This window comes from Typopeltis vanoorti, chromosome 16, assembly GCF_054136105.1.
Source record: "Typopeltis vanoorti isolate ZY-2024b chromosome 16, IOZ_Tvanoo_1.0, whole genome shotgun sequence".
Lineage (NCBI taxonomy): Eukaryota > Metazoa > Arthropoda > Arachnida > Uropygi > Thelyphonidae > Typopeltis > Typopeltis vanoorti.
The window spans coordinates 97,401,595-97,426,159 of NC_143564.1; the positions used below are offsets into that span (position 1 = coordinate 97,401,595).

General features: G+C 36.7%; 1 protein-coding gene across 3 annotated transcripts in view; it reads left to right on the forward strand.

Annotated features, from left to right (window-relative positions):
• mute (gon-4 like protein muscle wasted) overlaps positions 1-24,565 on the forward strand; it is a 469,386-nt gene that overhangs the window by 397,980 nt on the left and 46,841 nt on the right. For all 3 annotated transcript variants that reach the window (XM_090406009.1, XM_090406011.1, XM_090406010.1), the window contains exons 22-23: positions 12,203-12,384; positions 15,634-15,832. In XM_090406009.1, the coding sequence (XP_090262135.1) occupies positions 12,203-12,384; positions 15,634-15,832 (381 nt within the window). The remainder of the gene's footprint in view (positions 1-12,202; positions 12,385-15,633; positions 15,833-24,565) is intronic.

Genomic DNA, 24,565 nt, shown 5'->3' on the forward strand with positions numbered 1-24,565 from the left:
GTGCTTTGACTTTGCTGAAAATTTCCAAAATACCAAAGAAAGTGGTATATTGAATTATTATCCTTCAAAGTACCTAATTCATCATCTGCATATGGTAATACTTTATTTTCCTCCATAGTTGAGAGAATTGTTATCTCATTCACACTGTATGAATTGTCAACTTCTTGCAAGAAAATGTTTCAGAACTAATACAAAGAACAAGGGACTAAGAGGACAACCTTACTTAGCTCCTTTTTTGAATATGGACTGGATCTGATAGTCAATATCAGATCCAGTTCTGAACAGTAGGAACCCATTGACCAGGAGGCAGGTATTGTTTTAGGCTCCTTTATTGATAGATAGTAGCCTTTTGCCCACTCCTGTGTAATGAGGAATACAGAGCAGAACAGGAATGCCAGACACTATCAAATACTTCAGTAACATCCACAGAGTACTGCCATTAGATGCTTCCCCCCCCCCCCCTCATATTAACTAGACGTAGTAAATAACACAGTAGGAACAGATTAAACTCTACTGCTTAGCCTGGATTTCCGTAGACCTGTGTGCTTTTGATTATATAACTCGTTCTTATGTTGAACCTGTTGTTGACAGTGCAAAAAAAAAAAAAATCTTTAGTCCATATTAGATAGAAAAATAGGCCTTTAGCTATTGATTAAAATCTCTTTTAGGCTTTGGAATAAAGGCAGTATGGCTGGCTACAAATTAACTTGGTCTTTGACATGTAGATAAAAAGGAATTAAAGTGTATAATTAGAGTCAGAAGAATGAAATTTCAGGCCTCACACCCTTCTATGTGAGGCGCTTGTTCGTGGTGGAGGGGACCTCCAAGTGATAGTACTGATCCTTTTCTTTTGTATTATTTTTCTGTGCTTTTCTTCTCATATTATTCACTCTACTTTTCCTGAATCTTTGTTATTTTTTTATCATCCAGACTACCATCACTAAGATCTTACCTTTCCTCTATGTTTGCTGTGCAGTGCAGTGCAATCCATGGACAGGAAAGGGTGATCCTGATAGTCTTGCACTACTCTTGTTTTGGCAAGAGATGACCATTCCTGGATGGCCTAGTCAGGATCAATTGGCTAATGGGTTTGTCTGCAACTGTTAACAGTGTTGCAGTAAGTCTCCTTCCCTATGGTCTGGGGACAGTGCACATAGCTCACTTGCTCATGCTAGTATAGCATCCAGATGACCCAAATGAGGAGATCTCACCCGAAATGAAAGACCAAGAAGATTCAGCAAAGAGGAGAATACTCATACATAGGGATGATCACATGGTGTCCACTAGGAGTATCATTTTGGTGGGAATGAGAATGAACCTCTCTACTGAATCAGCCAAATACCAAAGCAAAACTGAATATTCAGCACATCCTTATTGATACCCATTCTCCAACCAACAGGTTGCAGGTTTGAATACTTCAATGGGCATGGATGTTTGTGATTGTCTTTAGGTGAGAGATAAATTTTATCACCTGGTGTGAGACCACTGTCCCGCTTATGGGAGGCTTGAAAAGTTACATGTTTGGTCTCTAGTGCAGGGTTTCCAGACTATGTAAAAATAAATAAAAAATTACAAACAATATATAAAATTGATAAAAATGGGGGAACCTACACCACATTTGTACCTTAGCATGGTACAAATGTGGTGTAGGTTCTAATAATCTAATTTGTGGGTGAGAACCACATAAGAAAAAGCAAAATACATATATTACTATGGCATCTTTTTCTTAGGCAAAGCTACAACGTAACAGTGAAATAATATTGTATCATCAATTCCCATCTACCAAATGGCATGTGTTTAATGGTAGCATATAAAGAATTGGTATATACAGTTCTCTATTTGCTAGCTTTGCCTAAGAAACCCTGCTACTATAGAATTCACTGTTTTCCTTTAACTGGACCAAACTCCTATTAAGTTTGTGCCAGTTAAATGAACAAAAGTGGATTCTATAGTGGCATGGTCATCTCTTATAGCAGCATTCCAACCCCTGTTTTCTCTCAGATATAAACGTGAAGAAGTTGATTGTGTGCATTGTAAACACATCTCCTTGCGGACATTATACATGTCCGCAAGGCTTTGCATTATGGGACACTAAGGCAAGCAATGAGAACTTATACCACCTCTGCCATGAGTTGCCCCAGTCCTGAAAGTACTTCAGACACAAACTTTGTTTGCTTATACTTGGATAAAGGATAAAACCAAATATATAATTAGTAGCATAGCCAAGTGAAAAAACTTCCATAAAACCAGCAGACTAAACATTAAAAACTATGATATCATATGACAAGCTAGGTCTACTGACCAAAATGGAGGAGAGCTTCTGACACTAATCCGAAACTTGTCATATAAAGTTGTTGAGCTAGACATAGTAGCAGAAGGAACTGAAATACAAGGAATCCAAATACTGGAACCAAGTAAAATGCCATTAAACATATTCAATTGTTATCATCCTCCTGACAAACCTGGACCATATCTTTCCAGCCTATCCCATCTCATTGAAGAAAACTCCGCTATCTTAGGAGACATGAATAGCAAATGCCTGTTATGGGGTTCTGAGGAAATAAACCCAAGAGGAGAAAATCTGAGTAATTTCTTAGATGAAACAGGACTAATAACTCTCAACAGTGGAGAACCCACTTATTGGCCTCATTCTTATGGTACAAAAAATACCCTAGATATTACTGTGGTGTCTCCAAATCTTCACGACAAAGCTATTTAATCTGTTTTGGAACTAGTAGGAAGCGACCATATCCCAATATTAATTAATCTGAACCCAAAAATGACTAGCCCCACCCAAAAAAGAAAATATCATTGGAACTTCCAGAAGGCAAATTGGGAGACATACACGGATGAAGTAAGTAAAATGCTGAAAGATCACACATACCATGATGACTTAGACAAAGACTACATAACTTGGAAGAATACTATCCTAAATGCAGCAAAGAAAAGTATCCCAAAGGCTACAGGATAAAAGTTATTTCAAACTACACAAAGGTTCACCAAGAACTTGCCAGAAACGAAATGAATTATTTAACATCTTAAAAATTGGAAGCTCTCCAGAAACCAGGATTGAGTACAACAAGATAAATGCTGAAATTAAAAATAAAAATATAATATATTACAAAGAACTAGGTGGGAAGAATTTTGCCACAACTTAAATCCAAACACTTCAGATACCGAACTTTGGAAACTGACTAATAATTTATAAAGAGACCTAAGGCAAGTGAGATTAACACTCTAAAAGATACAGATGGAAATATCAAAATTGGAGACAGGGAGATTGCAAATACATTGGCCTTTCATTTTCAAAATATAAGCAAACGAGATGAATACTAGGAAAGACCATCAAATATCAAAACAGGCTTGACAGCAGAAAAACAAATTCCCCAAAATATAAAATCAAATTATTCTGGGATCCATTTACAATCTCTGAATTGAGAAATGCCTTGGAGAGACTAGATATAAATAAATCATGTGGACCAGATAACATACAAGTAATTATAATCAAATATCTTCCTTCCCTAGCCCTAGATTGGCTACTTTGCCTATACAACAATAGCCTAAAACAAGGAAAAGCTACAAAAGGCTGGAAGACAGCCACAATCATACCAATCTTAAAGCCTAACAAACCTCAATACCAACTAGGAAGTTATAGACCAATTTCACTGACTTCAATTCTAGGCAAAATTACTATCTAAACAAAAATAGTATACTACCACATTTTCAGGCTGCCTTTAGAAGAAATCACTCAACAACTGATCAACTTTTCTACTTAACCCAGACAATTCACGATAACTTCCAGACCAAACCTACCAAATCCACCATTACGGCTTTTATAGATTTTAGCAATGCCTTTGACAAGGTGTGGAGGCAGAAACTATTTTCCTAACTTTGCCATATTGGAATAGAAGGGAAAGTTCTAAACTGTATTTATGACTTTCTAAGAAATAGAACAATTCGAGTTGGAATAAATAATACCTTTTCCAAGAAAGTGAAAGTAAGATGGAGACTTCCTCAAGGCAGCATTTTGAGCCCATTCCTTTTTTCCATCTACTTAAACAGCTTAAATAAAAATATAAATAAAGAAACAAAGATAGATATGTTTGCTGATTTGGTCCTATTCTCAGCTCACAACAACCTAGAAATAGCAGAAGGTCATTTAAACAAAGCCATTGAAAATTTATCTACATATTGCAAAAACCAAAAAATCAAAATTAACCCTACTAAATCAGAAATTTGTGTATTTAATTAATACCCACCTCAGAAAGTGGAGACCAAAGATTAAGTGGAGATCAACTAATTACATTTAATGAAAACCCCAAATACCTTGGAGTTACTCTGGATCCATCACTTAGCTTCAATAAACATATCAACAGTGTTGCAGTCAGAGCAAAAAGAAGACTAAATATGAAAAATATCTCAGGTAAAGAGTGGGGAGCCGATGCTAAAACTTTAAAAGTCACATACACCTCTATTATCCGACTCATAATGGAATATGCTTCGCCTATCTGGATGCAAACATCACAAACCAGTTAGACAAGCTTATAAAAATTCAGAAAAATGCAGCTAGAATCATATGTGGACTAAGGAATAAAACTCCTGGAAAAATAGTAGAATTCGAATCCAACCTTGTTACTTTAAAAATTAGGTGGCAAGAAATTCTTACTAAATTTGGAGAAAAAGCCAACCTTGCACATCATAGAACAAGTGAACTTTTTAAAAATGCAATCAACCAACGAACAGAATAAAGGAAAAATCAACAGTGCTTAAAATCATGGAAAATAAAATTCCCTTGGATTGTCCAAATAAAATAGCCAACTACCCAGCATTTCCTCCAAATCAAGACAAGACAAATATAGTTATCAATTTTGAAATAGGGAAACCTGAGGAAAAAAGCCTAGAAAACCCTGAAATCTTGAGGTCATTAGCTCTTTCAAAAATAATGGAATATGGACTTAACTCAATAAGATCTACACAGATGGCTCCAAAAATCCAAATGGCAATTCTGGGAATGGCATACTCATCTATGGCTCTCAAAATATAGAACTAAAAACAACTAACAGTAATGGATGCAACTCATACTATGCAGAATTAATAGCCATTAACACAGCACTGCAACATTTGGATAAACAAAATCCAAAAGAATTTATATTTTGCACAGATTCCTTAGCAGCCATTCAAGCTATTAAGAACTGTACAATAGTCATCAAGAAATACTTAGAGACATAGCAAAAAACATAAACTACATAAGGATTCTGAAATAATTTTCCAATGGATCCCATCCCATGTGGGATTAAAAGGAAATGAAACTGCAGATGAAGTAGCAAAAATGGCTGCAACATCAAGTGATACCACTGAAAAACCACTCAAAAAGAATGATTCTCCAGGACATGACTCGCCACTGGTATTCAGCAGAAAAACCAGGAGCTACCCTCAACTCCAAGTTTAATTTCTGTGCCACTACCATGATCTCTCGCCTCAAGACCGGCCACACAAGCCCAATCAAGTTTAGCAGTGGCATTAAAAAAAGTCTTCCCCATCTGTAAAATCTGTAACATCGAGGAAGCATCGCCAATGCATTTACTAAATTGTATGAATATATCCAAATGTGAACTTTATAACAATCCAGAAAAGGTGCTGTATAAAATATATGAATTTGACCTGTATGATTTGGTGTAATAATACCATGGGATAATAACAAAATAAAAAAATTTGACTTCATACTTTCCTCAAAGCATTTTTTTTGTTCTCCTTACTCATCCTAGAACCTTCTTCAAATCCAACTGTTTTCTCTACATCCCAGGTCAACCCTTCCCTTTTTGTCTACATACACATTCATGTCCTCTTGGAGCATCAGCCTTTCCCACACTGTGCTCCCCTGTCCACCCTGAGTCTCCCTATTTCCCTTGTACACTTATTCTCTCATTCCCTACACTCATGCGACCCACTTCATTCATAACCACCACTTCAATCTCTCCCTCTCTTTCGCATTGCTTCTCTGTACTCATTACTCTCCCTTGTATCAGTCTCTCCAAATGACTCACACCAAACCATTCAAATGCAGTTCATCATTCTTATATGATTCAGTTCTTCCTTCAAAATTATCTGTTATCCTTCTTAACAATTTCTTGATATCGAGCCTTACATTCTCCTGGTTCCCAGTCAAGTCATTTGCTCTTACTACCACTACCAACTCCTTTGCTCACTTACTTCTCATATCTAATGCATCAGTCACTATATTCATTTTACCTCCCGGAAAACAAACCTTGTGCATCTTCTCATTTATCACACCTCTAATAACACTGAACAACAACATTTTACATAAGTCATGCCCCATGTTAATTTAGTCATTTCTTATAGATTTTGAGGTGCTGAACACGATTATGACAATGAAAATGCAAAATTGGCTACAGTTTGTGAGAAATCCTCAATAGTTTCTTATATAATAGAGTAATACATAATTATCTCATATATTGGTAAATGTCTGCTTCTATGAATGACGTTGCTTTGCCTGTTGCTTGTATAGCTGCTCAGGATCATCTTTAGCAAGCATCCAACAGTAGTCAGCTGACATGGAAGTGGACCAATTTCCCCAGATATTGTTTTTCCATCATCATCATCATCAAATTCCTGCCATGTACCCTCAAGGGGTGTACAGGATATGATAGTACTACATGAAAAAATTACATCATTATTAATTTCCTATCTACAATTTTCCTCCAAATCAGTCTGTTACTTGTCAAGACTCCAACATTATCAGATCTTATATTTCTATCATCTAAAGCACTTCGTACAGTATCAATCCACCTATATCTTGGTCTTCCTCTAGGTCGTTTTGTTGCCAACCTGGCAGAGAACACTTGTTTTGCTAATCTTTCCTCGCCCATTCTGTTTAAGTGACCATACCACCTGAGATTAGCTCTGCTAACACATTCCTGGATGCTGACAATGTCAAGTTCTTTCCTAATATCCTCATTTTTAATATGATATTGCCATTGATGCCATCTGTTCACGCCTATAATCTTTCTCAGGACTCTCATATCTGTGGTCTCTAGTCTTTGGTCAAGTGTTTTACTTCTGACCCAACTTTCAGATCCATAAGTTAAAACTGGTTTGAACACTGTCTTGTACACAGCTAATTTAGTGTTCCGACTAATTTCTTTCTTATTCCATATGAATTTATTCAATTGACTTCCCACCATACCAGCTTTGCTTATTCTGTTGTCTATTTCTATATTTAATTTACCATCTTCAGTAAAAATCGTGCCTAAATAGCTGAAATGTTTTACTTGTTCCACAGGTTCTCCATTCACAACACAGTTGACGTTTTCAATGATTCTGCCTATTTTCATTGTCTTTGTCTTTTTATTGCTGACCTTCATACCATATCTATTACAACAGCTATTCAATTTAGTCAGAGAATCTTGCAGACTTGTAGCAGATTTATTTATAAGTATAACATCATCTGCATAAAGCAAAGAGCTGACATTAACATCTCCAATTTTGATATCATGTTTAATACCACTTTCCTTCATAATGTGATCCATATAGATAATGAATAACAGAGGGGATAATGTACATCCTTGTCTCACACCAGATTTAACATTAAACCATCTTCCTGTACTTCCTTCAATTCTAACTGCTGACTCACAACTCAAATAAAGACTAAGTATTGCTTGATATAATGCCCCACTGACACCATATAACTGCAGCGTATTGAATAGCTTCTCTCTTGGCACCTTGTCATATGCCTTTTCCAGATCGACAAAACTTAAATACAGATCTTTGTTATATTCCCATGCTTTCTCGACTATTTGTCGTAAAGTGAAGATCTGATCCTGACAGCCTCTATTTGGCCTGAATCCAGCTTGTTCTTCACCAAGCTTTTCTTCCACAATTCTTCTCAACCGTTTCTCAAGTATACTTGCATAGATCTTGCCAGGAACACTCAGTAGGGAAATACCTCTGTAATTCTCACATGCAGTTTTATTTCCCTTTTTATATATGGGTACTATGAGAGCTCTACTCCAGTCATCGGGAATTCGTCCCTCTGTCCAGGCTTTCTGAACTATGCAGTGCAGCCACTGTAAGACTCTTATACCACCATACTTCAGCATTTCTGGTCGAATATCATCTACTCCTGCTGCCTTTCCACATTTCAAGCTTTTGATGGCTTTTTTTACTTCTAGTATGTATTTCTGACTGCATGCCTGGTCAGTGTTTTTTACCACTGTGCTGTCATCACTGCTTGTTTCATTTAGCAGTTTTTCAAAGTAATTACTCCATACTTCAAGGATATCTTTTTCTCCCGTTTTCATGTCACCTTTATCATCTCTAATTCCTTTTACAGCACTCTTTCCTCCATTCTTAAGCTTCTTCAACAACCTCCAGAATATTTTGCCACCTTCTTGATATTTATTTTCGATATTCTTGCCAAAGTCCTCCCATGACTTTTGTTTAGCTAGTTTTACACAGTGTTTAGCATTCTTGCATTTGTCTCTATATTCTCTAAGAGCACAAGCTGACTTATTTGACAGGAACTTTTGGTATGCTTTCTTCTTTTCCTTCACTGCCTCTTTAACTTCCTCTGTCCACCAGGGAGTTCTGATTTTTTTATCCTTACAGATAACCTCACCACATGCCTCTCTGGCAGAATCAATCAATGTTTTCTTCAGAGTTTGCCACTGAATCTCCAAGGTTTGATTCCTGTTCTCAAACTCTTTCATTTTTTCTTCAATAATCTTTGTGTATTTTAGCCTACAGTTCACATCTGAGAGTTGCTCAACTTTTATTCGCTTTAAAATTTTCTTACATGTTCTTCTTTTCAATATCAAATTCAATTTATCCTGCTCAAGACTAAATAGCGATCACTTCCAATTTCAAATCCTCTGTACACTCTGGTGTCCTGCACCAGGGAGAAAATATCACTATCAACAATAACATAGTCAATGAGACTTTCTTATTCCTAGCCTCTTCTCTCCATGTGAATTTGTGCACATTTTTATGTTGGAACATGGTGTTAGTAATAACCAGTCCATGTCCTGAGCAGAAATCCAACAGATATTTGCCATTATTATTAGCTTTGCTCTTTTCTCCAAATTTTCCCAAAATATTTTTGTATGTCTCACAATCATTTCCTACTCTGCTATTTAGATCCCCAACAAGGACCAACTTTTCATTTTACATTGTGTCAGTTGCTTTTTCTAAAGCCTCAAAAAATTCCCCCACTTCTACCTTAGTAGAACCTTCTGTGGGACCATAAACACAAATAAGTCTCATTGTCCAGTTCCCCATTCTCATATTTGCCCACATTACTCTACTTGAGACTGACTGCCATTCAAGAAGATTGAATACTATGGCTACTCCTTCTTTTCCTTGATTGTCATTGCCTGAATATAACATTTTGTATTTATTGCTCAGAAAGATCTCACCGGTTTTGGTCTTTTTTGTTCCAGTCACCCCTATTATGTCGATCTGGTACTTATCTAATTCCTCAGCTAGCTCCATTTCTTTGCCATTCAGGCTTCTTACATTGATAGTACTGATCTTTAACTCTGGTGATGTTGAGTTGGGGTTTATTTTCAGATTTGTTCCAGTAGCTGACTTTTCGCCGTTCGCCCTGGTTCCCTGGCGAAAACAAAGGGGCCCTTGTTTAACCAGGCGACGCCCCAGCCGGCATGAAATTTTGTCATGTTGTACGATCATTCTATATTTTGGTTTAACCAATAAGAATACAATTTGGTCGGCTAAATCCCAAATTGCCAGCCCATCCTCGTTCGTTCAGTATCAAAGTAGATACCCAACAGGGTGCACCACGAGAAGGTGAGGATTGGACATTAGGTCAGAAGCCCTGGTCGGTTCTCCGCATTCCTTTAAAGGCTATGTGGAGGTCTCTTCTCAGTTATACAGCTTTGACCCTTAAGCACTCCCTTATATTGTTTTTCCATCATTGCAATTTCCTGATGGAAATGCTGACTGAGCTCATCACTAACCATGCCACAGTTGTCGAGGAAGAAATTCATGGAGCAAGTGTATTTAAAGGACATATTGCAGCCAGTTTGTGATACAGAGACAAGTCCTAAACCAGTTCCTTGTAGATTTTCTGCCCTGACATTTCCAAGGAAGTCAGTTTACACAAGACAAAACACATCCCAAGCTTTTCTCATCACCCTGTAGCAGGTTGTCAAATGTCTCTGTTTTGAGGACTCACAGAAACTCCCGCTTTAATTTTTGCTTCACTGGATCAAGAGATTTTGTCAGCCAGGTGCTTGAAAGCTGGTCCAGTCTTTTCCATGACTTTTTACAAAGTTTTTTTAACAGACTGAGTTTCATGTGTATATGCAGTAGCAGAATTGTGCGTGTTTCTGCCAGTGCTGGGTATTGCACATTCTTCTCTCTGACTTTCAGAGATTTCCTTGATCGGCTGTCCCATTCACACAAAAAACAGCAGTATTTTATATATCCCAGCTGCAGACCCATCAATACAGATACTACTGTCAAGTTACCACAGAGATGCCAACCATACTTGCTGTATTGAAGACAATCCAATAACTGTTTTAGCTTGTCATAGGTTTCTTTCAACTGAAACAGATGGAATCTGGTTTCAATTATGCAGCAACATCACCTTGAGACTCAATTTCGACGAGTCTATGAATAGTTACCATTCTGTTTGATTTGAAGAGCAATCATCGGGCGACCTACATCATAGCAGAACACAATGACATCTTCCTTTCAAAAGTAAGGTGCAAACTGCTCATGACGAGTGCGAAACAAGGTCACTCTGACATTTTCCTTGAGAAGATTCCATTGTAGAAATCTTGATCCTAGTAACCCTGCTTTGGCCTTTGACAGCTCCAGAACCCCAACAAGATCATTTAGTTCTTATTGTGTGAGAATGTGTGGCACAGATGATGCACCATGGCCAACGTATGGATCATCATTAGACTCTGAAGGCTTAGGAGAACCCAACATCAGTTCTCATCATCCTCGAATCAATTAAAAATTATTTCAGAGGTTCAGGAATGTGAAGTCCTTCACTGTGCGGAACTGGTTGGAGAGCAGATGGTATATTCAGGTACACTATTATACACATCTTTTTCCTTGTGATGCTTCTACGAGAAGCATCACAAGGTACCATGTAGAAGTAGCAGTCATTTTCACGATTGCTTGGCTCACTCTAAACCACAGGAACAGCAAATGACATCGACACTTTACAGGAGATTGAAATATAGCATTGCCAAATGGTAATTGAAATTAGTGAAGAATTGCTGTTTTCATTTCAGAAGCAAATTGTGTATTGTCCAGGGTAATTGAATCATCATACAATGCCACTAGTGGTGCTTTTATTATCTTTTTCATACCAGCATCATTTGTTTTTGTCTTCTTTGCTCTTCCATATCTCCAGTTCTCTTCATTTCACTCTGCATCCATCTCATCTCTTGCCTCAACTGCACCAACTCAGCTTTCAAATCTTGCCTCCTTTTTTTGCTATCAACTTTTGTTATTTTATCACCAGTCACACACTTGTTTGCCATCAACCACACTTGCCAACTTATCGTTAATTTCACTCTGTTCTCCAAGCTATGTTCAGTTACTGAACGTTTACACATTGCATTAGCATGCAAAGTATACTAACCTTTCTATCATCACATAAGACAAAATTGAATGCTAAGAAAAAAGTTTCAAAAAAGTATCACTGTTATAAATTATGTCTTTTCAGAATAGATGGACTTAGAAAATGGAAATGTATGTTTTTCATTAACAGCAGTTTTGTAAAATACATTGTACCTATAATTCTGAGTGTTTAATCATGTAAAAGCATAATGTTTCTTACGTGCAAAAATGTTTCTTATCTGGCGTTATTTTTTAATTATCACATGCTATCAGTTTACTGCATGCTACTTGCAAAATGGGAAATGAGTTGTCTGTATCAGAATATGAAAAATAAAATCAAAGTACTGTGCAAGTCCTTTTATTTTGCATTCTCAGCATTGATAAGATATGAGTTCAGAGCATACCGTTATCTTGGGTAGCACACTATTAGATTATTAATTTCTGAACAAAAGTTTTGACAAAGATATATATATATATATATATATATATATATATATACACACACCATACGATAACTCTTTGCAATGTAATTATCTTGCCTTTTAATTTGTTTGTAGATATAAACAGAAATGGATTTCTTTATATGTAGGTTCATTTTAGTCCAAATCCACAACATATACAAAGGATTTTAAAAACTTTCAGCCAACTACAACACCAACTAGATCTTACATCATCAGGAATTCTTTCTGCTTTGCAACCACTGTTACGTAGTCAAAGCCACTTATTAGAAGAATTTTTGCAGTTATTGCCTGATGAGCCACCTCCAGAAAGGTAATTTTGTTTTCACCAGATGGCATTTCTGAATGAAAGTGGATATTACTTGTGAATATGCAAATATATTGTTATAATATCTGTATGTTATGTATCTGCTCCATGAACCATGTTTCTGTGAGCCTACTTATTAAGGGGAGAATTATTTATTTTTAATACTCTATTATATTAACCATTCATAATTTTCATATTTATATTAACTTTACATTAATAATAATATAAAGTTATTAATATAAAATAAATTTATATTAATAATTTATATTAACCATTCATAATTGTTAATTATCCCAACTAACTGGCAATATTGATTCAGTTAATTGAATCAAGCACTAATAAACTTGAGAGAATTCATTCCTGATATTTAGAGCTAATGTACCATTTAGTTCTAAAGTATTGGGCAAACTACAGTTCATAAAATGCTTTAGAAGGTTCACAGAAAGAAATTCAAATTAGTGTTTTTTAAGATGCTTCAATTATTCATAAAGCACAAAAATGGATATTTGTTGCTTTTTATCTTTGGTTTAGATGTATTTTTTGTAGTGTATTTGCATTTCAGTGAATATTTACATCAACATCCTTTCCATTCAGAAGGATTATAAATGAAACTATATTTAAAAATTAAAAAAAAAAAAAAAACTAAATGAGATTGTAATAGTAATGTTTACCTTGCTTTCTCACAACTGCACATGAAAATAATTCCATTATCCATTATGTTGCATTGAAGATGGTTTTAGATACTTAAACTGAAATATCTGCATTAATTATTGTTTGTTAAATGGTTCTTTTTGTGTTCATATATAATTTATCATACTTTCATGGATTCAACACAATTACTACCAGAACTTTTAGTTTCATAGCCTGTATTAGTCCTCTTTTTCTTGCAGCTTCATTTAGCAGTGTGTATAATGTTATTACTATTTTTTTTTCATACTTTCCTATTAGTTTTTTGTTATTTTCCCTTATCCACATGATCTTAAATATTCTCCAATAGCACCATATATAATATATCCTTTTATCCAATTCCTTATAAAAAATATACTCTGTTACATTTTATTTCAGATCGAAAATTATTCTCTGTTAGGAATTTTGTACATTTTTAAAAACCTGCATCCTCTTTATCACTGGAATGGAACTGCATCCTACATACCGTTGGATGTTAAAATTTTGAACATATTTGGAGATCGAGTTTTTCCCTGGACTTTCTGCAGTGGATAAGATGCGACAATTGTTTTATGTATGCATCCAAAAACGTTAAAGATTTATGGAGTGTTAGATTGAACTACAAAAAGGAATGTATTATGGTATGTGAGAAGTGCGATGAAAGGTGAGAACATTGTTAACTGGAATAATCAGAAAATGAATGGAAGTGCTTGCAACAGTAATAATAGAAGCGATGTGGAAGAGCTTAGGTAAGAGTTAATGAAAATGTTAACTGGTTAAATTGCCTGATTAAATGTATGAAGAAGGAAATTGAACATTTAAATAAGAGAATAATTGACTTAAATGACAAGAGGTTAATATGAAGTAAGTATCTAAAGATGATAGAGTTGCTTTATATGGTGAATCATTAAAGGTGTGGTAAAAAATAAGGTGCACAAGACATTTTACAGGTGGTACAATAAAACAAATATCAGATGCGTTGCATAGAAGGAAGGAACAGGCATCAGAATTAGTGGTAGTGGTGTGCACAAATGATTTGGATAATGAGACAAGGAAGTGAAAGGTAATAGTATCATTGGGAAAGTGGTTAGTTTGTTTCCCAGATATGACAGTAGTGACCTTTAGAAGGAGAGCAGTGATACTGAATGACAAGATGACTGAATTGTGTGTTCAATTTGTGAATGTATGGAATGAATTTGAAGGGAAGTTAGAATGATTCAAAGTTGATGGAATGCATTTGAATGGATTTGGTGTTCATCATTTGGAGCGATTGTTGTTTACTAAGAGTACACAGGATTTATACAAAATCAGTACCACTAAGTGTCAGAGGGGGTTGAGAAGCAGGTTGTGAATACAAAGATGAGGAAGTGATTATAGCATGGCAGAGTGAGGTGTTGATGGGATGACCTCAAAGAGCTTGTAGTATTGATTGAATCTGTATGCCCAAAGATAATTGGCACAAGTGAAACTTGGTTGATTGAGGATGATATACTGTCAGAACTTGAAATGGTGGGATACAGAATTTTTTGAAAGGATCTTACAGTGAAGAGACTAAAGTGGATTGAACATATTGAAAGAATGGACAGTTCAAGACTACCCAGAAAATACTCTGATGCTACTCAGTTGGAAGACAGAAATCAGGGATGACTGAAGAAAAGATGGAATGAGACCAGAAGGCTTGTTTGGCCATTGGGCAGAACAAATGACGTGTGTTTTGCATACAAGTCCCTTATTCTCATGCATTTATTTTATTATTACTGTAATTCTCTTATATGCATACTCAAATCAGAAAACAAGGATTATTTTTTCTACTTCTGTATGCTTCTGTAGCTTTCGGCAGATATTCCTTAATTTAAATATTACATTTACTGTCCTGATTATTGTCTAAGTTTCATTCTAACCTGATTCAGCATTTTTTTCTGTTTTATCTCTGATTCACTGTAAAATAATTTCTAATAGTAATGTAAAAGCAGAGCTTATTAGATTTCAATTATTATGCTCAGTCATTAATGCTTTAGCATAATCTAGTATGATGCTTATTTCATAGATTTTGATTAGCAGCAGAATTGTGTTTTGTTGCTCTTTCATTTACTTTTGTAGAAATAAATTATGACAGACATTCAGAAATTATATTCTTATTTAATTCTATACCCAGATGTAAGCAAAAAAAAAAAAATTGTGCATTAAGTATCTTCACAATTAGGCTATTTATATATTTGAGGGAAGTCTTATAACCTTTTTTTTTATGGCTTCCATCCACAAAAAGTTTTAGTAAACCTGGTGGTACATTCATACCATAGGTGGGCGAAGAATTTAAAAACTTGCTCTGGAGACCAAACATGGAACTTTATCAAGCCACTTTTGACAAGTGGAAGTAGGCTGCCTTTAGTATATTTAGTATATAGTTACTATATACTAAATATACTAAAATGATGTCTTAGTGGCAAAATGAATTCATTCTGAAATGTTGACACAACAATGGGAGAATGGGCTGAGTTAATGAATGAATAAATGAATTAATGATCATGTTAATACTGCATTTTATTTTGTTGTAATTTAATTGTATCAATTATTAATTATTTTTCATAGCTTAATGACAGAATTTGAAGAGGTAACAATACCAGATACTGATGCAGAAAATACTAGTGAGGATAGTGTTGAAGAAATTATAGTTCCAGAAACAGATGACAACTATGGTGGTAAACAGTGTCCATGTATCTGTCACACTAAATCAAATGATCTTCGTATGCAGAATAGAAACCGACACTGCATTCAGTGTGGGACAAAGGTAAAAGAAAAGTATCTGTACATTGTTCTTTACAGATGTTGCAATGCTCTTAACTCATTCTTTTAATTCTTTCTTTTACTTGTATAAATTTGTACATTTTTTTTCCCTAGCAAAGAAATAGTTTATTTTTTTGTGGTCAGTGGTCATCATGAAATCCATAACAATATGCATGGCCTACATAAATAAGAGTTATCTGTATTTAGCATATTATTATATGTTCATCTCCATGGAGCCCAAACACTCGTATTGGGAGGCCCACATGTCTGTCATAACTCTACTGAACTCATTCATCATCAGGCATGCACTTCCTCTAGCAATCCATTCCATTAATTCACTCTACTCTCAAAAAAAAAAAAAGTCTTCATGCCTTTGGTAACTATACCCTTGCACAACTTCTATACATGATCGCTTGTCCTCCTGTGTAAAATCTTGTACTGAAATATTCATTGTCATCTAACTGTTTTAGTAACATATATTATATCCTTTTTTCCCCCCACTATCAACTAAACTTTGTAACTCCGCTAGTGTGTAAAGTGGAGTTGAAGAGGATCAAATACAGTGCAGGATGCTGTTACAGATCCAGTGGATTGGTTGCAGATAACAATTAAATGCATTACCAGAAAGTGAGGGTGTCTTTAATTATCGAAAAACTAATTGGGTAACAGTGAAATCTCATGAGAAGAATGATGGCAAATTGTCCGTGTGGTTAGCCTAGTGGCTATGCACTTCAAAACCATATGCCTGGGGAAGGAGTGTCCTAGATTCAATTCCCATCGATGGCATGAGGAGCTTAAGGATCTTCCTCAGCCATAGCCAAGTTAGCCGATCTTGGGTGTGGATAGCAGGGTTTTTCATCCTGCAAGCAGGCAAACCGGCCCTGTGAACACACACAGATATAGTCAGGAATACTTAAGACAATCCTTCCAGCCATAGGTCTGAATTGTCAGCTATGCCACTCCTGAGCCTGGATAAAAATGGGGGGGGGGATTGAGGTGGTGGTGCTGTACTTCCCTATAAAAGGGCTCACGACCATTTGAACCATCATATGGAATGAATGAATGGCAAATTTATTGACCTATTGTGAGAAAACTTCCTCAAGCAGCATGTGACAGAAGGAACATGAAGTTGAAGAGTGTTTAGACATATTATAGTGTCGGGGGGGGGGGGGGTATGTATAAAGATTACTGTTCAGCATCTGATTTGTGACAGTGATCATGTTCTACTGATCTGAAAAACAGCAAAGTATATGGATGTTCCATTCAGAAAAGGTTACATACTTAAGTAAAAAGCAGGAAGTTATTGGTTGTTAAATGGGAAGGATTGGATATTGGCATGGAATGCATTGAAAAATACTTAAATGATGTAATATTAAAATTTGTCCCTAGAGTGTGAAGAATAGATTGGGTAGAAGTAAAATGGATGTGCAATTCTGCTAAGCAAGAGATTCTTTAAAAAATTAAAAAAAATGACATGGATAGAATATTGTGTAGATAAGAATAATGGTCAGTTATGAAAATTATAAGGTGCAGACCAGAAAAGTTACACGTATTGTACTGAAATCTAAGTCTGAGTATGAAAAGAAACTAGCTCTGCAAGCTCTAGTTTGACAATTCAAAAGAATTCCATTATTATGCTACAAGTAAACAGAATGAATGTGAAAGAATAATACTGCTGAATGCAGAAGATACGTGGATGTCAGATGCAAAAGAGATTGTTCAACTAGGGAGTACCCATCTTGCTAAAAGCTATCAACATGATGTATACAACATTTGAGCTCACTGCTACCTCTTCAGTAGATGAAGAAACTCAGGTGTGTGTGAGGAGGAAGTACTAGACTGTTTAGTCAAATTGAATAAGAATTCAGCAATAGGAGCTATGCTGTGCTGATGGGATATCAGCTAGAAGAGTGTTTAGCTGAATTGGCTTTCCTTTTACCAGACTGTATATACTTTGAAATGAATAGCATGAGTTTGCTAAGGAAGATTATATTTGATCAGCTTGCTCACATTTCATAATAACGTTACCACTGGGCTTTAGAAGGGGTAAGAATACATCATAATACTTTTGACATTTGGCAGGGTTTAGCATGAGTGACTGTTGCATAAATTGGAGGAAATGGGCTTGATTATAAATTATCAACATGGATAACAGGACATGAATGAATTACTGGAAGTAGCAAAAGAAAAGAGTGAGAGAGTTAAGATAGTGAGTCTGTTGCCGTGGTGTGACAGAGTAGAGCTGAGGAGAAGGGCCATAATAGTGAATGACATAATGTGTAGGTTATGCAAGGGGAGTGGTGTGGAGTGAGTTTGATGAGCAAAAGGGCTTTTATAAGGATGGTTTGCATCTGAATGGATTTGCCATTCAGAAACTGGAAAAAGTGTTGTTGAATGAAGTGAAAGTGGATGTGCAGAATCAGGGAAACTAGAACTTTGGGGGTGGGGTGCGGGGCTGTTGAGTGGATATGTAGACATTAGTGGAGCCGTTGAGTGTAAGAATGTGTATAGTATGCCTAAGTTAGTACCACTGATAACAAACCAGAATGGGATAGTTAGTAGTAGCAGTGGGCGTAAGGATCTTCTGCACTTTATGTACACTAATGCCAGGAGCATTCGGAACAAGCAGGAGGAATTTTTGCATTGGTTGGTTCATCCTGGCCAAACGTTATTGGCATTAGTAAGACATGGCTAACAGAAGGTGATATAGTTAGTGGGATAAAATGGGAGGGTATAGCGTGTTCACGGAGGATCGAGAGAAAAGATAGGGAGAGAGTGTTATTAATGATAGCCGATGAACTGCAACCACAGAAAGTAGAAGTTCAACTGCAGGACAGTGAAAATAGCACATTTGAGGCTATCTGGTTTGAGATTGAGGCCAGGAAAACAAAATATGCAGTTGGGTATGCTATAAACCAGGGAATGGTAAAGATGATGGAGATAGTATGCATCTGAAAATGGACTCAATGAGTATAGAGGACACGTAATTATTATGGGGGATTTCAACTATGGGAATATAGATTGGAATATGGGAATATAATTACTTGAGACAGCATGTGATGGAATATACTAGGGGTTCAAAAGTGCTCGATCTAGTAATAATTGCATCTGAGAATTTGTCTATAATGAATGATCATATGGTGAGAGTGATCATATGGTCTTGACCTGGGGGATGGCTAAATGTATGGAATTTTCAGTTAAGACAGGGGTATACGTGGAGTTACAGGGCTGGTAAGTATGACAAGCTTAGGAGATTGTTTGGATAGGTACCATGGCATGTGAAACTGCAAAGGTTGTATATTGATAGTGGAAAGTGGTAAAGGAGCATTTGAGGGAGATAATAAATACCTAGAGTCAGGAGAGTAAATCAAGTGGAAATTAAATGGATGAATATCATCATTAAGCTAGGGGTGGGGGAATATGGAGGGAATTTAAGGAGCAAGGTGATCAGCCTGCACATGAACAGTAGAAGGCAAAAAAGGATAACTAGTGTGGTGAGAAAGGCAAAAGAAGAGTATGAAAGTTAGCAATGCATGCTGAAGATAATCCCAAACAGTTTTTTCAATATGCCTCAAGTGAAAGAAAGAAAGAAAGAATGTATATGGCAGAATGATTTTAATAAATGCTAATGGTAAGGAGGTAACTGAATCAGTTGAAATAGTAGAATTACTAAGTGAACACTTTGCAAAAGTATATCATCCAGGTGGTGATATTGCAGGAACAAGAGAGCCAAAGGCTTATATGGGAACTGAGATAAATGAAATGGAGGTGCATAGCATATTATGGAACCTTAATGTGAATACAGCTGTGGGATTGGATGGTATACCAGCTTGAGTTTTATTACAGAACATAGCATATTAGCATATTCCTATCCTATCATATTCTTCTCATCCGTCTAGGATGGGTTGAGTCCCCTCCTAATGAGGGGTTACTAGCATATTAATGCAGCTGGATTACCACTCCTCTGCTGTATCCGTGTGTGTTCATGGGTACGGTTCGCCTGCTTGCAGGATGAAAAATCCCAGATAAACTGGGGGGGGGGGGGGGAAATCCTGCTATCCATGCACAAGACCAGCTAACTTGGCTATGGCTGAGAAAAATCCTTAAGCTCCTCACATCGTCGATGGGAATCGAACCCTAGGACACTCCTTCCCCAGGCATATGGTTATGAAGTGCATAGCCACTAGGCTGACCACGTGGACCATAGCATGTTACAGAACCTTAATGTGAATACAGTTGTGGGATTGGATGGTATACCAGCTCGAGTTTTATGTGAAGCGGCGAGAGAATTGTCAGTGCCCTTGACCATATTGTTTAATCTAAGCCTCAACTCTGGGTTAGTCCCAGGGGGGTGGAAAGAGCCTCCTTTATGCAATGGAAATAATTCCATTGTATAAAGGAGGCTCTAAGACTGATGTATCAAATAACTGACTGATCAGCATATCAGGAGTTGTTGTCAGAGTATTGGAGAAGGTGGTCAAGAGCAAAATACAAGAATGGGTAGATGGAAATCGGATACTGTATCGGGGGAGGGCAGCATGGTTTTTTGTGAAAGGTAGTGTCTCAGTAACTTGCTCACTGATTTATAATATAGTGACAGCTGAGTTGGATAAAGAGTTTACAGTGATACTGCTGGACTTTACAAAGGGCTTTGACAGGATACCACATGGAATTCTAATCAGTAAACTGTAGCACGCGAGGATAAATATAGGGTTGGTGAGATGTGGTTGATGGAGAGATATCAGAGAGCAGTTTATTCAGGAGTAGAGTTCAAAAGAAGGTCTGTGACTAGTGGCATGCTGCTGGGTTCTATTCTAGGATCATTACTGCTGTTTAAACAAAGTTGGGTAGAGCAATAGTTAATACAGATGATGTCAAAATTTTGCAGGATGATTTGGATAGATTGGCAGACTTGGCTAAGGAGAATGGATGTCAGTTTAATGTGGCGAGGTGTAAGTTTATGCATTTTGGAGTGAAGCAACTTGGACTCTGGCATGCTTCCATCAATTTTTAAAACATCTAAAACCATTGCCATCTTAAAACCTGTCAAAGACCCCACAATTGCTTCCAACTACCATCCTATTGCCTTGCTAAGCATCTGCCTGAAACTTCTGGAAGGAATGATATACAACAGAATTTCTCCAAGTATGTATAATAGAACTCCTCAGGAACAGGCTGACTTCAAACATGACAGAAGTTGTTGTGATCAAGTACTGGCCTTGACAACCTTCATAGAGAACAGCTTTGAAAAACAATTGAAAAATAGTAGCGATATTCATGGACCTCTTTGCTGCCTATGACACGGTGTGAAGAGAGGATCTCATTTTAAAATTCTTAGAAACTACCCCATCACCAAAACTAGCCAACCTAATTAATCAAATACTAGCAGACAGATGGATACAAATATCTCTCAATTAATCCAAAAGTCAATTCTTTAAGATTAAAAATGGCCTACCTCAGGGGTCAGTTCTCACCCCATTGCTTTTTAACTTATATGTTAGTGATATCACAGTGACAACATCAAGGAGATTCATGTATGCTGATCATATTGCCATTGCATCTCAACATTCTACATTCCAAAAAGCTGAGAACATCTTAACACATTCGCTGCCATGCTCCTCGGGCATAGTTTTCCCCCGCATGCCAAATGCTTTCGCGTCTTCAAGGCCACTACGAATAATCTCGTAGCCGGCTTATCAGACAGAATTTTGTTTCATAGGCCAACTATGAGTAATCTTGTATCACCCCACCTATATATAGGTTGACCCCACCTAGACATGTATGGACCACTTTAATTTGGATCAGAACAGGACATGGGAGATGTAAACATCTCTTGCATAAATGGAACAAGTCTGATACTCCAAACTGTGAATGTGGAAGTGGGATCCAGACTATCAAGCACATTCTGCTTGAATGCCCTATCTACTCATTCTCAGGCACTAAAGAGGACTCTTTTAAACTGACCCCAGAATCCCTGGAGTGGATCTGGGATTTAAGGATTAAGCTCTGATTCTTAACTTTAATGTTTAATCATTTCAACCTATTGTATCCCTTTTAATATGATTTTTACAATTGTTTTTATGTTTTTTTTATGTAATATCCTGAGAACTTTACATCACACACTAAATAATAAACCACATTTGAACTGTATTCCAGGAAATTGACAAAGCCAGAGACTTGGGGGAGTTAAAGTTTAGTGGGGGGGGGAGCACATAGCAAAAGTGGCTAAAGCAGCTTATCAGATCATTTGATTTACTGAAGAGCAGATTCAGTAAATTTGATTCATTTTGAAGAGCAGAGCTAAGAAGGTCATTGATTCTCTTTATAAAGCCTTGATAAGATCCGATCTTGACTACTGCGTGCAGATCTGGGTGCCAGGGTTTCTTGGTGATGAAGCAGAAGTGGAGAGAATCCAGAGCTGAGTAACCAAGTAGTAGCAGATGGACTGAACTTTACAAGAACAAGTTGAAGATTTATTGGTTACAAAAACTTGTTGATAGATGGAAAGGGGGGGGGGATATGATTGAGACATACAAATTACCGAGGGATTTTTACAAGATTAATTCAGAGGAAATTTTTCAGAACAGGTCTGGTGGTGGGAGAACTACGAGCCATCCATGGAAACTGAGTAAGAGTGTAGTTAGCAAGGGTGTTAGAACCAGGTTTGTTGCTTTGAGAGAGTAGTGAATGAGTGGAATAGGTTGCCAGAGTCTGCTGTGGGTGTCATGACTGTGAATGAGTTCAAAGCAAACTATGATACTGGACAAATGTGATAGTTCTTGACATGATGTTTAGGGTCTCCCTCGATGAGTCTAAGGACTCCTTGAAGAGAGAGAGGGGGGGGGGGGTGTCCCATCAAGTCATTTTTTGACTCTAGGTGATTTTATGAACATACACTCTCCATTCAGATTGGCCATATCTTTCAGAATTTCCAAGTGCATTCCAGTTGCTTCTCTAACTCCATACACCCATCTAATTCTTGGTCTTCCTCTTCTCTTGCTTCCATCGACTTTAGCAAGCATCATCTTCTCCAGGCTGTCATTTGCTCGCATAATATGTCCAATGTATGACAATTTTTGCTTGATGATTTGTAGCTTCGAGGGAGTAATCTGGCTTTATTCTGTCTATCACTGATTTATTGGTTTGCTTTGCAGTCCATGGTATTCTTAGTAAGTGTCTCCAAACCCATAATTCAAATGCATCTATCTTCCTTCTTTCACTCCTTCTTAGGGTTCAACTTTCACATCCATACAGTACACAGGGAATACCATTGCTTTCACGATTCTGATTTTTGTTACGAGGCTAATATCTTTACCTTTAAAGATCTTGCTTAAATTTGTCATTGCTTTCTTTCCTATTAATAATCTTTTTCTAAACTTCTTCAGTACAATAACCATCTTTATCAATTCGGGATCCTAGGAGCACAAAATTGTTAATTACTTCCATTTTTCTCCCCATCTACTTCAAAATCATTAAGTTCACATGTTGCCATATCTTTTGTCTTTTTGAGGTTAAGTTTAAGGCCATATTTATCACTTTCTTCTTTGCATTCTGCTAGCAAGGTGGTATCATCTGCATACCACAAATTATTAATACTTCTTCCACCAATTTTAATTCCAACTGAAGACTCCTCCAGCCATGCCATTCTTAAAATGTATTCACTTTACAAGTTAAACATGTACGGAGATAAATTACATCCTTCTTGCACCCCGTTACCTATTGAGAAATACTCAGTTTCTCCAAAATCTGTTCGGACAGTAGCTTCTTGTTCATAATAAAGATTCCTCAAAAGGATAATGAAATGCTCTGGTATTCCCATTATTTTTTATCACATTCCACAGTTTCACATGATTTACAGAGTCAAAAGCCTTACTATAGTCAAGGAAACAAAGGTAGACATTCTTTTGATATTCCTGTACTCTTTCTATTATCCATCTCACATTGACAATCCGATCTCTTGTTCCTCTGCCTTTTAGAAATCCTTCCTGTTCCTCTGCCTTTTAGAAATCCTTCCTGTTCATCTAGCATTTCTCTCTTCATGAATGGTTCCATTTTTTTCTGAATGATCTTAAGTAAGACTTTACTAGCATGAGAAATCAGTACTATAGTTCTGTAATTTTCACACTCTCTTGCATTGCCTTTCTTCAATAAAGGTATATAGACTGATTTTTTTTCCATTCATTAGGCCATGTAGTTGTGATCCAAATTCATTGACAATAGAGCTGTTAAAATTTTAACTGCTTCTTCTCCTAGGGCTTTGAGCAGCTCAATAGGTATTCCATCCCCCTCCTGGTGCTTTCTTACTGGATATCTGTTGCAGAGCCCACGTCACTTTACTCTCCAGTGGTAATGGCTCCTGTGTATAATCCTACTCTTCAAATTTTTCAGTAATTTTGGAGTCCTTTCTGTAAAGACTTCTGTATGTTCTTTCCATCTTTTTTTGATGTTTGCTACTTCTGTAAGATATCCTTTGTGATCACTTTTCAGCAGTGCTTTTTTTCTGGTGGTATGCAACGGTATGCAGTACCGGCACCTTTTTTCTTAAGTTTTTAAAAATTTGTGATTTATTGACAGCAAAATGTATTATAAATATTCCGGTAGATGGCATTGTGTTCACGAATTGAATTTTCAGTCTTGATTACTCATAAGTTGGTACCCTGCTTTCCTGTTTCATAGGTTCGTACGCAACCGGAAACAGGAAGTTGTGTTCACTTCCGATTGCTTCCAATATCATGTT